Source organism: Tachyglossus aculeatus, chromosome 20 (genome assembly GCF_015852505.1).
Source record: "Tachyglossus aculeatus isolate mTacAcu1 chromosome 20, mTacAcu1.pri, whole genome shotgun sequence".
Lineage (NCBI taxonomy): Eukaryota > Metazoa > Chordata > Mammalia > Monotremata > Tachyglossidae > Tachyglossus > Tachyglossus aculeatus.
The window spans coordinates 13,996,742-14,014,280 of NC_052085.1; the positions used below are offsets into that span (position 1 = coordinate 13,996,742).

Here is a 17,539-nt window from a genome sequence, read left to right on the forward strand (position 1 = left end):
CCTATTTATTGAGCACTTACTGTGTGCAGAGCACTGTGCTAAGCGCCCGGGAAAGTACAATACAACAATAAACAGTGACATTCCCTGCCCACAACAAGCTCACAGTCTTGGGGGGCGGAGAGAAAGATGTCACTACAGACAAATAAAATTACAGATCTATACACAAGTGCTGTCAAGTTAGGGTCAAGGTCAGGGACTATAGACTTCAATGCCACTGGGCACCTCAGTAGTGGAGGCTTTTTACCTTTGTCTTTGTCGGGGAATTTAGCCACCGTTACTGAGCTGATACACCCTTCCAGGCTCATTCGGTTGGTTTTACTCTCTTCTGGTTTTCTGCCCTTCCTCGTGTGGTTTCTCGAAGGGCTGGGCGGTTCGAGGCCAAAGTGGGGAAAAGAAAAAGAGAATGGAGGTTGGTCACAGATTTTTCTAGACCACAAACTCGCTGAGGGTGGGGAATGTGTCTATTGTTGTATTGTACTCTCCCAAGCACTCAGTACAGTGCTCTGCACACAGGAAGTGCTCAAAAAATACCATTGATTCATTCATGAATTTCCCTTGGTTCGTTCATTTCCCCACAGCACTTATGTACATATCTGTAATTTATTTATTTATATTAACATCTGTCCCCCCCTCCTTCTAGAATTGGAAGCTCACTGTGGGCAGAGAATGTGTGCGTTATAGTCTACTGTGCTCTCCCAAGCGCTTAGTACAGTGCTCTGCACACAGTAAGTGCTCAATAAACACAACTGATTGACAGAGTGAGGCAACTCTGAATGTTTGTCTTTCTCCTTCATTTTTACCTCTGGGGGTACTTTCTTGCCCAGTTTTTAAATGAACAAAACACTTCTAAATCTATTCCAAGAGAAGCGAAAGGCTTCTCATGTGGTTTCTTCTTTGACCAAGCTTTATCCAAAGAACTGGCTCAGATTTGGGGAAAATATTATCCAGAGGGGAGTGAGTTAAAACCCACTGTAGATAACAAGAAACCCCCCCCCCCCAAATATATAGTTCTGAGCTTAATCATTAATCAGACTTGCACTGTGCCTGACTGATTGGAGAGGAAATATGTAAAACCGACTCTTCCCCTCGTCCCCCTCTCCATCCCCCCCATCTTACCTCCTTTCCTTCCCCACAGCACCTGTATATATGTATATATGTTTGTACATATTTATTACTCTATTTATTTATTTATTTTACTTGTACATATCCATTCTATTTATTTTATTTTGTTAGTATGTTTGGTTTTGTTCCTTGTCTCCCCCTTTTAGACTGTGAGCCCACTGTTGGGTAGGGACTGTCCCTATATGTTGCCAACTTGTACTTCCCAAGCACTTAGTACAGTGCTCTGCACACAGTAAGCGCTCAATAAATACAATTGATGATGATGATGACTGGAAGGTTGTTGTGGGCAGGGAACGTGTCCACCAACTCTGTTTCATTGCACTCTCCCAAGAGCTCAGTACAGTGCTCTGCACATAGTAAGCGCCCAATAAGTACCCCTGATTGATTGATTGATTGATGAATCTAAACTTTTGGGGGAAAAAAAGGATCCCGCTTATTTACGTTCTTACTGATGCATCTGCCTTTACCTTGTGCTTGATGAGACAGCCAAAGGCAAACTCTGAGACTGCTCCAGTGCTCTATGTTGACTGGCTTCTGCAAGAAAAGACAATTAGACCTGAACGCTTTTATTCATTTCACTTGACCAGCAGGGAGTAGTTTTGTTGGTTCGACCTTGTAAGGCAGAAGCTTGTTAGTCCTACTCGAGTAGTGTAAGACAAGCTCCCTTCTTCCACCATCCCCCAGCTCACATTCCTTGGTCAATCGTATTTATTAAGCACTTACTATGTGCACACCACCGTACTAAGTACTTGGGAGAGCATACTACAACAATGTAACAGACACATTCCCCGCCCACAAGGAGCTTACAGTCTCCCAAACTACCTCGCTTCCTAGACCTCTTGCCAGATTCACCGACTTCCGAACTCTTGATCACGACTTCCTCCTTCAAACCTGCCAGAAAACAGTTCTCACCATCTACAAAGCTCTCCCCAAAACCCACCTCTTCCAGGAGGCTTTCCCTGATTAAACCCCACCGACTCAGTTTCCTCCATCCACGAGCCCCTCTTAATACTTAGATTTCTATACCTGAGCACCTAGGCAAAAGTCTTGACTTATAACAACTCACCCTTTCATCCTTGTGCTCCCTGTTAGACTGTAAACTCATTGTGGGCAGGGGACACGTCTGCTAACTGCTATATTGTGCTCTCCCAAGTGCTTGGTACAGTGCTCCGCACACTGTTAACGCCCAATAAACACTATTGAACAAACAGCCACACCATTTTGTGACTATGTGCTGCCGGTAAGTTTCTTGAGGGCAGAAACCATGTCTCTCACTCACTTCTTGCTAACCGTGAGCTTAGCAGTGGTTAGCCAATGGGAGGTGCTCAATAAATAGTACCTTTTGATTGAATGAAAGAAAAAATTTACCTCTACATGCCTGCAACTGACTGGTTAGCACCTTCCGGATTTCATTAACCCAGGTTGCTTTAATTTCGGGGGTTGGTGCCTACAAAAAATGAAAAAAAAAAAAAAAAAGAGATGCTAGGGTTGATACACTAAACATTTATTAGATAGTACACCTTGGTATTGTACTCAAATAACCCGTGACATAAACGGGCCTGGGAGTCAGAAGGACCTGGGTTCTAATCCTGGCTCTGCCACTTGTCTGCTGTGTGACCTAGGGCAGGTCACGTCACTTCTCTGAGCCTCAGTTCCCTCATCTGTAAAATGGGGGTGAAGACTTGAGCCCCATGTGGGACAGGGACTGTGTCCAACCCGATTTGCTTGTATCTACCCCAGCGCACAGAACAGTGTTTAACACATAAGCAGCGATTAACAAATACCATCATCATCATCATACTTTGCAGGAGTAAAATTATTTTAACAGCTAAAAAGTTGCAATTCCCATATGGGACAGGGACAGCATCAAACCTGATTTTCTTAGTTCAGTACTTGGCACATTATTTCTCTCAAAAGGGAAGGCGTTATATTTAACAGGCGGAAGGACATAAAGCAAATGAAAATCAAAGCCCGAAAAAATCTACTGTTCCCAAGTGTCATTACCTGAATGATGTAGACTTCTTCCCTTGCGTTGTACCAGATTTCAAATTTCCTATTGTCACCTTTCACATTCTCTGTAATTCCAACAGCGGCCATCTGGCAAATACAAGAAATGAGGAAAAGGCAGAGAGAAGGGTATTGAAAGCAAAGAACCCCCTAGCTCCCCCCCACCCCCCGAAAAAATCAAACAAAGGGTAAATTCAATCCTGGATTTTTTTTTTTTTCAAGAATGGTAATTAGCTATGAATACACACACACCCACACCCTGTAATGAAAATCCACTGCTACGGCTATCCGAGCACAAACACACACACACACACAAATGAAAATCTGTTGCTTTTGCTAACACATACACATATCCTTTAATGAAAATCCGCAGCTGTTGCTCTCTGAACACACACACACACACAAATGAAATTCCACTACTGTAGCTATCTGAACACACATATACAACGTGGCTCAGTGGAAAGAGCACGGGCTTTGGAGTCAGAGGTCACAGGTTCAAATCCCGGCTCTGCCAACTGCCAGCTGTGTGACTTTGGGCAAGTCACTTAACTTCTGTGGGCCTCAGTTACCTCATCTGTAAAATGGGGATTAAGACTGTGAGCCCCATGTGGGACAACCGGATCACCTTGTAACCTTCCCAGTGCTTAGAACAGTGTTTTGCACACAGTAAGCGCTTAATAAATGCCATTATCTGGCTGGCATAATCCATCCATCAGTGATATTTATTGAGCACTTATTGAGGGCAGAGCACTGTACTAAAGCATTTGGGAGAGTACAGCAGTTGGTGCACACATTTCCTGACCCCAAGGAGCTTACAACCTACACACTGTGCCTTTAAATTATATATTATAAACTACTTATTTATGTTTAATGTCCGTCTCCCACTCTTCAGTCGTGACTCAGTGGAAAGAGCCCAGGCTTTGGAGTCAGAGGTCATGGGTTCAAATCCCGGCTCTGCCAATTAGCTGTGTGACTTTGGGCAAGTCACTTGGCTGCTCTGTGCCTCAGTTACCTCATCTGTAAAAGGGGGATTAAGAACGTGAGCCCCACGTGGGACAACCTGATTGCCTTGTATCCCCCCAGTGCTTAGAACAGTGCTTCGCACATAGTAAGGGCTTAACAAATGCCATCATTTAGTACAGTGCTCTGCACACAGATTGATGATGATGACTACCAGGCCCGTGCCCCAACCCTATGCAGCAGACAAATGGCAGCAAACCTTGTGACTCCCAGGCCCATGCCCCGTCCCTATGCAGCAGAAACCTTGTGACTACCTTTTAGAATGTGAGCCCACTGATGGGTAGGGACTGTCTCTATATGTTGCCAACTTGTACTTCCCAAGCGCTTAGTACAGTGCTCTGCACACAGTAAGCGCTCAATAAATACGATTGATGATGATGACTACCAGGCCCGTGCCCCAACCCCATGCAGCAGACAAAAGGCAGCAAACCTTGTGACTCCCAGGCCCATGCCCTGTCCCTGTGCAGCAGAAACCTTGTGACTACCTTTTAGACTGTGAGCCCACTGTTGGGTAGGGACTGTCTCTATTATGTTGCCAACTTGTACTACCCAAGCGCTTAGTAAAGTGCTCTGCACACAGTAAGCGCTGAATAAATGCAATTGATGATGATGACTACCAGGCCCATGCCCCGTCCCTATGCAGCAGAAACCTTGTGACTACCTTTTAGACTGTGAGCCCACTGTTGGGTAGGGACTGTCTCTATATGTTGCCAACTTGTACTTCCCAAGCGCTTAGTACAGTGCTCTGCACACAGTAAAAGCTCAATAAATACGATTGATGATGATGACTCCCAGGCCTGTGCCCCAACCCCATGCAGCAGACAAATGGCAGCAAACCTTGTGACTCCCAGGCCCACGCCCCAACCCTATGCAGTAGAAACCTTGTGACTACCTTTTAGACTGTGAGCCCACTGTTGGGTAGGGATTGTCTGTATATGTGGCCACTTGTACTTCCCAAGCGCTTAGTACAGTGCTCTGCACGCAGTAAGCGCTCAATAAATACAATTGATGATGACGACTACCAGGCCGGTGCCCTAACCCCATGCAGCAGACAAATGGCAGCAAACCTTGTGACTCCCAGGCCCATGCCCCATCCCTATGCAGCAGAAACCTTGTGACTACATTTTAGACTGTGAGCCCACTGTTGGGTAGGGACTTTCTCTATATGTTGCGAACATGTACTTCCCAAGCGCTTAGTACAGTGCTCTGCACACAGTAAGCGCTCAATAAATGTGATTGATGATGATGACTACCAGGCCCGTGCCCCAACCCCATGCAGCAGACAAATGGCAGCAAACCTTGTGACTCCCAGGCCCATGCCCCGTCCCCATGGAGCAGAAACCTTATGACTACATTTTAGACTGTGAGCCCACTGTTGGGTAGGGACTGTCTCTATATGTTGCCAACTTGTACTTCCCAAGAGCTTAGTACAGTGCTCTGCACACAGTAAGCGCTCAATAAATGCGATTGATGATGATGACTACCAGGCCCGTGCCCCAACCCCATGCAGCAGACAAATGGCAGCAAACCTTGTGACTCCCAGGCCCATGCCCCATCCCTATGCAGCAGAAACCTTGTGACTACATTTTAGACTGTGAGCCAACTGTTGGGTAGGGACTGTCTCTATATGTTGGCAACTTGTACTTCCCAAGCGCTTAGTACAGTGCTCTGCACACAGTAAGCGCTCAATAAATGCGATTGATGATGATGACTACCAGGCCCGTGCCCCAACCCCATGCAGCAGACAAATGGCAGCAAACCTTGTGACTCCCAGGCCCACGCCCCATCCCTATGCAGCAGAAACCTTGTGACTACCTTTTAGACTGTGAGCCCACTGTTGGGTAGGGACTTTATATGTTGCCAACTTGTACTTCCCAAGCGCTTAGTACAGTGCTCTGCACACAGTAAGCGCTCAATAAATACGATTGATGATGATGACTACCAGGCCTGTACCCTAACCCCATGCAGCAGACAAATGGCAGCAAACCTTGTGACTCCCAGGCCCACGCCCCATCCCCATGCAGCAGAAACCTTGTGACTACATTTTAGACTGTGAGCCCACTGTTGGGTAGGGACTTTCTCTATATGTTGCCAACTTGTACTTCCCAAGCGCTTAGTACAGTACTCTGCACACAGTAAGCGCTCAATAAATGCGATTGATGATGATGACTACCAGGCCCGTGCCCCAACCCTATGCAGCAGACAAATGGCAGCAAACCTTGTGACTCCCAGGCCCATGCCCCGTCCCTATGCAGCAGAAACCTTGTGATTACCTCTTAGAATGTGAGCCCACTGATGGGTAGGGACTGTGTCTATATGTTGCCAACTTGTACTTCCCAAGCTCTTAGTACAGTGCTCTGCACACAGTAAGCGCTCAATAAATACGATTGATGATGATGACTACCAGGCCCGTGCCTCAACCCTATGCAGCAGACAAATGGCAGCAAACCTTGTGACTCCAGGGCCCATGCCCCGTCCCTATGCAGCAGAAACCTTGTGACTACCTTTTAGACTGTGAGCCCACTGTTGGGTAGGGACTGTCTCTATATGTTGCCAACTTGTACTTCCCAAGGGCTTAGTACAGTGCTCTGCACACCGTAAGCGCTCAATAAATACGATTGATGATGATGACTACCAGGCCCGTGCCCCAACCCTATGCAGCAGACAAATGGCAGCAAACCGTGTGACTCCCAGGCCCGTGCCCCATCCCTATGCAGCAGAAACCTTATGACTACATTTTAGACTGTGAGCCCACTGTTGGGCAGGGACTGTCTGTATATGTTGCCAACTTGTACTTCCCAAGCGCTTAGTACAGTGCTCTGCACACAGTAAGCGCTCAATAAATATGATTGATGATGATGACTACCATGCCCGTGCCCTAACCCCATGTAGCAGACAAATGGCAGCAAACCTTGTGACTCCCAGGCCCATGCCCTGTCCCTGTGCAGCAGAAACCTTGTGACTACTTTTAGACTGTGAGCCCACTGTTGGGTAGGGACTGTCTCTATATGTTGCCAACTTGTACTTCCCAAGCGCTTAGTACAGTGCTCTGCACACAGTAAGCGCTCAATAAATGCGATTGATGATGATGACTACCAGGCCCGTGCCCCAACCCCATGCAGCAGACAAATGGCAGCAAACCTTGTGACTCCCAGGCCCATGCCCCGTCCCTATGCAGCAGAAACCTTGTGATTACCTCTTAGACTGTGAGCCCACTGTTGGGTAGGGACTGTCTCTATATGTTGCCAACTTGTACTTCCCAAGCGCTTAGTACAGTGCTCTGCACACAGTAAGCGCTCAATAAATACGATTGATGATGATGACTCCCAGGCCCGTGCCCCAACCCCATGCAGCAGACAAATGGCAGCAAACCTTGTGACTCCCAGGCCCATGCCCTGTCCCTGTGCAGCAGAAACCTTGTGACTACTTTTAGACTGTGAGCCCACTGTTGGGTAGGGACTGTCTCTATATGTTGCCAACTTGTACTTCCCAAGCGCTTAGTACAGTGCTCTGCACACAGTAAGCGCTCAATAAATACAATTGATGATGATGACTACCAGGCCCATGCCCCGTCCCTATGCAGCAGAAACCTTGTGACTACCTTTTAGACTGTGAGCCCACTGTTGGGTAGGGACTGTCTCTATATGTTGCCAACCTGTACTTCCCAAGCGCTTAGTACAGTGCTCTGCACACAGTAAAAGCTCAATAAATACGATTGATGATGATGACTCCCAGGCCTGTGCCCCAACCCCATGCAGCAGACAAATGGCAGCAAACCTTGTGACTCCCAGGCCCACGCCCCAACCCTATGCAGCAGAAACCTTGTGACTACCTTTTAGACTGTGAGCCCACTGTTGGGTAGGGACTTACTCTCTATGTTGCCAACTTGTACTTCCCAAGCGCTTAGTACAGTGCTCTGCACACAGTAAGCGCTCAATAAATACAATTGATGATGATGACTACCAGGCCCATGCCCCGTCCCTATGCAGCAGAAACCTTGTGACTACCTTTTAGACTGTGAGCCCACTGTTGGGTAGGGACTGTCTGTATATGTTGCCACTTGTACTTCCCAAGCGCTTAGTACAGTGCTCTGCACGCAGTAAGCGCTCAATAAATACGACTGATGATGATGACTACCAGGCCGGTGCCCTAACCCCATGCAGCAGACAAATGGCAGCAAACCTTGTGACTCCCAGGCCCATGCCCCATCCCTATGCAGCAGAAACTTTGTGACTACCTTTTTGACTGTGAGCCCACTGTTGGGTAGGGACTTACTCTCTATGTTGCCAACTTGTACTTCCCAAGCGCTTAGTACAGTGCTCTGTACACAGTAAGCGCTCAATAAATGCGATTGATGATGATGACTACCAGGCCCGTGCCCCAACCCCATGCAGCAGACAAATGGCAGCAAACCTTGTGACTCCCAGGCCCATGCCCCGTCCCCATGGAGCAGAAACCTTGTGACTACCTTTTAGACTGTAAGCCCACTGTTGGGTAGGGACTTTCTCTATATGTTGCCAACTTGTACTTCCCAAGCACTTAGTACAGTGCTCTGCACACAGTAAGGGCTCAATAAATACAATTGATGATGATGACTACCATGCCCGCGCCCTAACCCTATGCAGCAGACAAATGGCAGCAAACCTTGTGACTCCCAGGCCTATGCCCCGTCCCTATGCAGCAGAAACCTTATGACTACATTTTAGACTGTGAGCCCACTGTTGGGTAGGGACTGTCTCTATATGTTGCCAACTTGTACTTCCCAAGCGCTTCGTACAGTGCTCTGCACACAGTAAGCGCTCAATAAATACGATTGATGATGATGACTACCAGGCCCGTGCCCCAACCCCATGCAGCAGACAAATGGCAGCAAACCTTGTGACTCCCAGGCCCATGCCCCATCCCTATGCAGCAGAAACCTTGTGACTACATTTTAGACTGTGAGCCAACTGTTGGGTAGGGACTGTCTCTATATGTTGGCAACTTGTACTTCCCAAACGCTTAGTACAGTGCTCTGCACACAGTAAGCGCTCAATAAATGCAATTGATGATGATGACTACCAGGCCCGTGCCCCAACCCCATGCAGCAGACAAATGGCAGCAAACCTCGTGACTCCCAGGCCCACGCCCCATCCCTATGCAGCAGAAACCTTGTGACTACATTTTAGACTGTGAGCCAACTGTTGGGTAGGGACTGTCTGTATATGTTGCCAACTTGTACTTCCCAAGCGCTTAGTACAGTGCTCTGCACACAGTAAGCGCTCAATAAAAACGATTGATGATGATGACTACCAGGCCTGTACCCTAACCCTATGCAGCAGACAAATGGCAGCAAACCTTGTGACTCCCAGGCCCACGCCCCATCCCTATGCAGCAGAAACCTTGTGACTACCTTTTAGACTGTGAGCCCACTGTTGGGTAGGGACTTTCTCTATATGTTGCCAACTTGTAGTTCCCAAGCGCTTAGTACAGTGCTGTGCACACAGTAAGCGCTCGATAAATACGATTGATTGATTCGTCTCCGGAATTCGAACCCACGACCACGCTCCTTCGTCCCCGAGATTCAAACCCACGACCACGCGTCTTCGTCCCTGGGATTCGAACCCACGACCACGCGCTGTGAGCCCACTGTTGGGTAGGGACTTTCTCTATATGTTGCCAACTTGTACTTCCCAAGCGCTTAGTACAGTGCTCTGCACATAGTAAGCGTTCAATAAATACGATTGATGATGATGACTACCCGGCCCGTGCCCCAACCCTATGCAGCAAATGGCAGCAAACCTTGTGACTCCCAGGCCCATGCCCCATCCCTATGCAGCAGAAACCTTATGACACATTTTAGACTGTGAGCCCACTGTTGGGTAGGGACTGTGTCTATATGTTGCCAACTTGTACTTCCCAAGCGCTTAGTACAGTGCTCTGCACACAGTAAGCGCTCAATAAATACGATTGATGATGATGACTCCCAGGCCCATGCCCTATCCCTATGCAGCAGAAACCTTGTGACTACATTTTAGACTGTGAGCCCACTGTTGGGTAGGGACTTTATATGTTGCCAACTTGTACTTCCCAAGCGCTTAGTACAGTGCTCTGCACACAGTAAGTGCTCAATAATTGCGATTGATGATGATGACTACCAGGCCCGTGCCCCAACCCCATGCAGCAGACAAATGGCAGCAAACCTTGTGACTCCCCGGCCCATGCCCCGTCCCTATGCAGCAGAAACCTTGTGACTACCTTTTAGACTGTGAGCCCACTGTTGGGTAGGGACCGTCTCTATATGTTGCCAACTGGTACTTCCCAAGCGCTTAGTACAGTGCTCTGCACACAGTAAGCGCTCAATAAATACGATTGATGATGATGATGATGATGATGATTATTACACACACCCTCCTTCTAATGAAAATCCACTGTTGTTGCTATCTGAAAACACACATGCAAATAAAAATCCACTGCTTTTGCTATGTGAACACACATGCACACACACACCCACCCACACACACACACGCACACCCACACCCCCCCCCCCCGCCCTGCAGAAAATTCACTGCTACTGCTCTCAACCTCTACTTACATTTAAAGACTGCTTGTAACTGTAAGATGGGGCCTTTTCGTAGCCTTCTCCATTTTCTTCTCTCTTCTTACAGAACAATACTGCTTTCTCATGGAGAAACAGATGTCGCTGCATTGGTTTAAACCTGGCCAAGTCCTTCACTTTTGCATGACCCTTTTTATGATCGGTCCAAACGCTGAAGGAACCCTGCATTAAGAGCTTGCCTAGTTCATTCAGGTTTCCCTAAAATACGCAAAAAAATAAAAAATAAATGAATACTTCTTAGGGCACCATTCATGGCCCCCCACAAACATACACACCTTAGATGATACCACTTACATCATAGCCAGTGATAGCAATCAGGTGCATGGAATCGTTGACGGCTTTCAGAATTCCCAGAATCGAAGTCAGGGCCTCCTGCAGATCTTCAGATCCATCACAATTTTTACTGTACTTCAACATTTCCTGAGAGATGAAGGAACAATGCTTCGAGTTTTATCTGTCCAACCCTAAAATCACGGCTGAATCCAATGGACCCAAAATCCCAAACTCTACTAAAAAGGTGGGTCCCACCTATCCGCTTGGATAAAAGCCTCTTCAGAGGGACTCAAGCTTTTGCTGAAACAGGAATACCACTTTTTAGAAGCGGTGAGGCCTAGTTCTCGCCTGTCCCTTTTTACTCTATTTATTTATTTTACTTGTACATGTTCTATTTATTTTATTTTGTTAATATGTTTTGTTTTGTTCTCTGTCTCCCCCTTCTAGACTGTGAGCCCACTGTTGGGTAGAGACTGTCTCTATATGTTGCCAACTTGTACTTCCCAAGCGCTTAGTACAGTGCTCTGCACACAGTAAGCGCTCAATAAATATGATTGAATTGAATGAATGAATGAATGACCCCAGGCCCACGTCCTCCCCCTGTCCTGGAATGCCCTCCCTCCACACATCCGCCAAGCTAATTCTCTTCCTCCCTTCAAAGCCCTACTGAGAGCTCACCTCCTCCAGGAAGCCTTCCCAGACTGAGCCCCTTTTCCTCTCCTCTTCCCCATCCCCTCCGCCCTACCTCCTTCCCCTCCCCACAGCACCTGTATATATATTTGTACAGACTTATTACTCTATTTTACTTGAACATATTTACTATTTTTTTTGTTAATGATGTGCATATAGCTTTAATTCTATTTGTTCTGACGATTTTCACACCTGCCTACATGTTTTGTTTTGTTGTCTGTCTCCCCTTTCTAGACTGTGAGCTTGTTGTTGGGTAGGGACCGTCTCTATACATTGCCAACTTGTACTTCCCAAGCGCTTAGTACAGTGCTCTGCACACAGTAAACACTCAATAAATACAACTGAATGAATGAATGAATAGTGGAAAGAACACAGGACTGGGAGGTGGCTGTGTGACCCTGGACAAGTCACTCGATGTCTGAGCCTCAGTTTCCTCATCTGTAAAACAGGGGGTTAAATTCACGTGCTACCTCCCTCTTGGACTGGGAACTGTGAGACAGGGATGGTGTCCAATCTGCTTCCATTATATCTATCCCAGCATTTAGCAAAATGTGTGACATATCTCAAGGGCTTAACTAACAAATAAGTGCTTAATGAATACTAGGATTATAATAATGCCTTAGTCTTCCACTGTGAATGTGAACCTTTCTGCAGGGAGACAGACTGCACTACGTTGGCACATTCTAACCCCCCTCAGGCAGAAAGTGTTACATTTTAAACAACCTACCGGAGTTTCATCTACAGGCAACAGAAAGACCAGGGCCAGGATTTCACCTTCTAGACTGTGAGCCCGTTATTGGGTAGGGACTGTCTCTACATGTTGCCAACTTGTACTTCCCAAGCGCTTAGTACAGTGCTCTGCACACAGTAAGCGCTCAATAAATACGACTGAATGAATGAATATCATTTGAGGTTTTTTTTTTAATGGCATTTGTTAAGCGCTTACTGTGTGCCACACACTGTACTAAGCGCTGGGGTAGACACAAGTTAAACAGGTTGGACACAGTCCGTGTCCCACATGGGGCTCACTGTCCCAGTTCACAGTCTTAATCCCCATTTTACAGAATAGGTAACTGAGGCACAGAAAATTAAGAGACTTGTCCGAGGTCACACAGCAGTCAAGTGGCAGAGTGGGAATTAGAACTTGGCTCAGACCTGGGCTCTAGCCACTAGGTCACACTGCTTCTCAACTCTCCAAGTTGGCACTTTCTTATGGAGAGAAGATATCTCTAAACCTTCCAACTTTGACTGGAACTATACAAAAATCATTACTACAAAATTTTATATATATATATATTTTTTTTTTTTTGGAAAGTCAGCTTGGCCTAGTGACTTTGGGCTTAACTTCAGAGTGCCTCAGTTCCTTCATCTGTAAAGTGGGAATTAAGACCGTGAGCCTCACGTTGGGCAGGGACTGTGTCCAACCTGATTAGTTCTAAGCCCTGGGGTAGATACAAGTATATCAGGTTGGACACAGTCCGTGTCCCACATGGGGCTCACAGTCTAAACTGGAGGGATGAGGATTTAATCCTCATTTTATAGATGAGGTAACCGAGGCACAGAGAGGTTAAGTGACTCACCCAAAGGTCACACAGCAAGCAATTGGCAGAGCCGGAATTAGAACCCCGGTTCTCTGACTCCAAAGCCTGGGCTCTTTCCCCTAGGCCATACTCCATTTATCAGCTTGTGGGCCACTAAATTTGGGGGCCATTTTTAGGACAAAAAAATATCATTATCAAATTTCAGCCCTGCCAGAATCAAGTATATGAACCCTATTTGGCTTTCCCCTTACCTTTAGGAGTAACTGATATTTGGTAATCCGCTGTACGGGCTTCAGTAAATAGGAATCCAAACTCAATTTGTGATCAAGCTTCCTCTGGCATTCCTGAAATCAATTCAGAGAGCCCCTTGGTTTACTACCGGCCAAACGGATCAATCGGGAAACAGAAGGCTTGGCAAAGAATCATGGAAGTATACCTGAAAAAAGGCAGAGTCTGACCACTGCCTCCACAGACTTTCTGACCTGGGTTTATTCTGACAGTATTTCTCATAAATCTGAAAGTCTTCCATCTGAGTTTGGGGGGAGGAGAAAGCAGTCACACATTAACGGATTTTAACGGTCAGGAAACATGATATCTGTAAAATGCGTCCCTCCCAGGATAAGGATGAAATGATCCTTAAAGGGGAATGTATTTCAACCCCCTGGGAAAGTTTGGCTGGTGAGACTGAAGCCCACACATCACCACATTTCAGGATTCTAGCAGGTCGAGGAAGCGCACGGTGAAGTACGGAGGTTTGTTATACATACCCTTTCTAGAAAACACCTTCCTACCAGTTCTGGATAATCAATGTAGTTTTCCAGTTCCCTCAGGAAGATTCTAGACAAAGGAAGCTTTATTAGAGCCCACGTAAGGAGTCTTAAGTTGAACAGCAGCTGCAATCAATATTTTTCCTCTGTGTTGTCCCAATCACATTTAATCACCAAAATGCTAAGTCTGGGACTGTCTTCAGTTCTTAGACAAGCACACTTCTCCAGACCCTTAGGGGTTCCTGACAGGTGACATTAAAAGACTTTCTATCTCTTACTTATCAACTCTCTTCTCCCATCAAGCTCTCCATTCTTCTCAAGTTTACCTTCTCACTGGGTCCCATTCTCGACGCTCCTGACTCCGACTCCACAGTCACATCTTTCCTCTTACTTGGATTCCCTCTCCCTTTACATCCTCAGACCACAGCAATCTCCGTCTTCAGAATCCTCCTAGACTCTCACCTCCTCCAGGAACCTTTCCCTGATTAATTTCCTCCTCTCCAGAGCACACCCTCCAAACTACCAGCATTGTTTTTTGGTTTTTTACAAGCTGATCTATGTACTCGACTACTTCAGTTCTTATTCATCCATCCACCCATTTCCCCATTCTCATTTTCCTTTTATCTGTAAGTTATTCTCCCGGCGGGGCTCTTTGAGAGCAGGGAGGTTGCTCAAGTGAGCCTCACGTGGGACAGGGACTGTGTCCAACCTGATTCACACCTCTAGTGTAGTTTCCTAAGTGCTTAGCACAGTGCTCTGCACACAATAAATTGATAGACTGATAGGGAGGGCTGACGCAGAAGGAAGTGTCTGACCCAGTGGCTTTCCCATTGAAAAAAATGACTGATTCACTCTCCCGGAGTTGCCCATTGGTGACAGGAAAATCGATCAAGCAGTGGAGCTTATTAAGTGCTTACTGTGCACAGGACACTGTACTACACATTTGGAAGAGTACAGAGATCGTTTTGAACTCCCACCTGTGCAGTCTTTCCCGGTGCTTAGTACAGTGCTCTGCACACAGTAATCATTTAATATACAATATAGCAATAATTAATATTAATAATTAATATAGCAATCAATCAGTGGTATTTACTGAATGCTTTCTGTGTGTGGAGCACTGTGCTAAACGTTTGGGAGACTTCAAGGCCCATGCTTAATTCCCACCTGTGTATTCTTTCCCATTGCTTAGTATCATGCTCTGTGCCTGGTAAGTGCTCAATAAAGTCCTTCAATCGTATTTATGAGTGCTTACTGTGTGCAGAGCACTTAAATGATTACTAGCTCAATGGTATTTACTGAGCGCTTAACTGTGTGCAGAGCATTGTACTATTACTACTAATAATTATGGTATTTATTAAGCACTCCCATCCCCCCCACCTTACCTCTTTCCCTCCCCACAGCACCTGTGTATATGTATATATGTTTGTACGTATTTATTACTCTATTTATTTATTTTATTTGTACATATTTATTCTATTTATTTTATCTTGTTAATATGTTTTGTTTTGTTGTCTGTCTCCCCCTTCTAGACTGTGAGCCCACTGTTGGGTAGGGACCGTCTCTATATGTTGCCAACTTGTACTTCCCAAGCGCTTAGTACAGTGCTCTGCATGCAGTAAGCGCTCAATAAATACGATTGAATGAATGAATGAACCAAAAGCACTTACTCTGTGCCAGGCACTGTACTAAGTGCTAGGAGGGATCAAATCCAGTTGGACTCAGTCCCTGTCCCATAAGGAGCTCACAGCCTTAATCCCCATTTTACAGATGAGGGAACAGAGGTCCAGAGAATTGAAGCGACTTGCCCAAGGTCACACAGCAGACAAGCGGCAGAGGCGGGATTAGAACCCAGGTCCTTCTGACTCCCAGTCCCGGGCTTTATCCATTAGTCAATCAATCAATCGTATTTATTGAGCGCTTACTGTGTGCAGAGCACTGTACTAAGCGCTTGGGAAGTACAAGTTGGCAACATATAGTCCAGGCTGCTGCTCAATACAATACCAATGCTACTACAGTAGCCCTCAAGGAGGGACCTAAAGGGTAATGGACAATTGTAAATAAGAAAACAAACTTAGGAAAAATACGTTTTCTCAACCAGCCCAGGGAAGACTGCATCCACATGTCGATTAGGTGAACGAGCCCGTGGTTGAGATGAGAATCATCATAATAATAATGATATTTGTTATTTACTTATTATTTATTTATTACTCTATTTTACTTGTACATATCTGTTCTATTTATTTTATTTTGTTAATATGTTTTGTTCTCTGTCTCCCCCTTCTAGACTGTGAGCCCACTGTTGGGTAGGGACTGTCTCTATATGTTGCCAACTTGTACTTCCCAAGCGCTTAGTACAGTGCTCTGCACACAGTAAGCGTTCAATTAATACGATTGATTGATTATTTACTCTGTACCCTGTACTGTACTCAGCGCTGGGGTGGATACAAGCAAATCGGGTTGGACGCAGCCCCTGTCCCACGTGGGGCTCACAGTCTCAACCCCCATTTTCCAGATGAGGGAACTGAGGCCCAGAGAAGTGAAGTGGCTTGCCCAAGGTCACCCAGCAGACAAGTGGCAGAGGTAGGATTAGAACCCATGACCTTCTGACTCCCAGGCCCGGGCTCTAGTTGGCCCTATGCCAAGTTTCTTCTGAAAAAAAAAAATCCACCGGGGGTTTTCCCTGGAGGTTTACGACGGCTTCCAGGGAGAGACAGGGATGAAGAGCTGGGGTCAAATGAGTCCAGCTCCCTGGCTTTATTTGTCAGTGGGTGGGGTGGGCGGCCCACATGACAGAGGAGAGGAGAGCAAATTAATAGAAGAAGAAGAAGCAGCGTGGCTCTGTGGAAAGAGCACGGACTTTGGAGTCAGAGGTCATGGGTTCAAATCCCGGCTCTGCCAAGTGTCAGCTGGGTGACTTTGGGCAAGTCACTTCACTTCTCTGGGCCTCAGTTCCCTCATCTGGAAAATGGGGATGAAGACTGTGAGCCCCCCGTGGGACAACCTGATCACCTTGTAACCTCCCCAGCGCTTAGAACAGTGCTTTGCACATAGTAAGCGCTTAATAAATGCCATTATTATTATTATTATTAATAGAACAGAAAACTCGGGGGTCACCGGCATCTGTCTCCACGGGCACGAGACGCTAGTTCCCACAGTCTTACGGGCCCCCCGTGGACCAAGGCGAGGTCCCACCCCTCCCGCCCCCACGCCCCAGAGACCACACCACCGCCCATCCTGAGGCATCGCTTGGCCAGGATTAGGCCTTTCCTCACAGGTTCCAGATCAACTGGTGACTGCAGCAAAAAATTCCACAGGGCCTGTATCTCCTGCCTCCCCTTTCAACTCCCCTCCCCCTCCGCCTCACCCCAGCCCGCCTTGGGAAACAGACCGTAACCTCTTTACGAACTGAAAAATCGCCTTCAACGGGAGGGCCAGCAGAGACAACCGTATCCAATCTCCTTGGGCCCGGAATAGGGAGAATTCCCCTCCGCCCAGCCTCGAAGGATGGGGAGGGAAAAGGG

At 46.8% G+C, this 17,539-nt stretch overlaps 1 protein-coding gene across 7 annotated transcripts in view; it reads right to left on the minus strand.

Annotated features, from left to right (window-relative positions):
* MCF2L (MCF.2 cell line derived transforming sequence like) overlaps positions 1-17,539 on the minus strand; it is a 146,728-nt gene that overhangs the window by 6,937 nt on the left and 122,252 nt on the right. For all 7 annotated transcript variants that reach the window (XM_038761551.1, XM_038761550.1, XM_038761556.1 and 4 more), the window contains 9 exons: positions 14,019-14,088; positions 13,688-13,780; positions 13,503-13,595; positions 11,042-11,167; positions 10,724-10,945; positions 3,127-3,219; positions 2,491-2,569; positions 1,590-1,656; positions 245-363 (listed from right to left, as the gene is read on the minus strand). In XM_038761551.1, the coding sequence (XP_038617479.1) occupies positions 245-363; positions 1,590-1,656; positions 2,491-2,569; positions 3,127-3,219; positions 10,724-10,945; positions 11,042-11,167; positions 13,503-13,595; positions 13,688-13,780; positions 14,019-14,088 (962 nt within the window). The remainder of the gene's footprint in view (positions 1-244; positions 364-1,589; positions 1,657-2,490; positions 2,570-3,126; positions 3,220-10,723; positions 10,946-11,041; positions 11,168-13,502; positions 13,596-13,687; positions 13,781-14,018; positions 14,089-17,539) is intronic.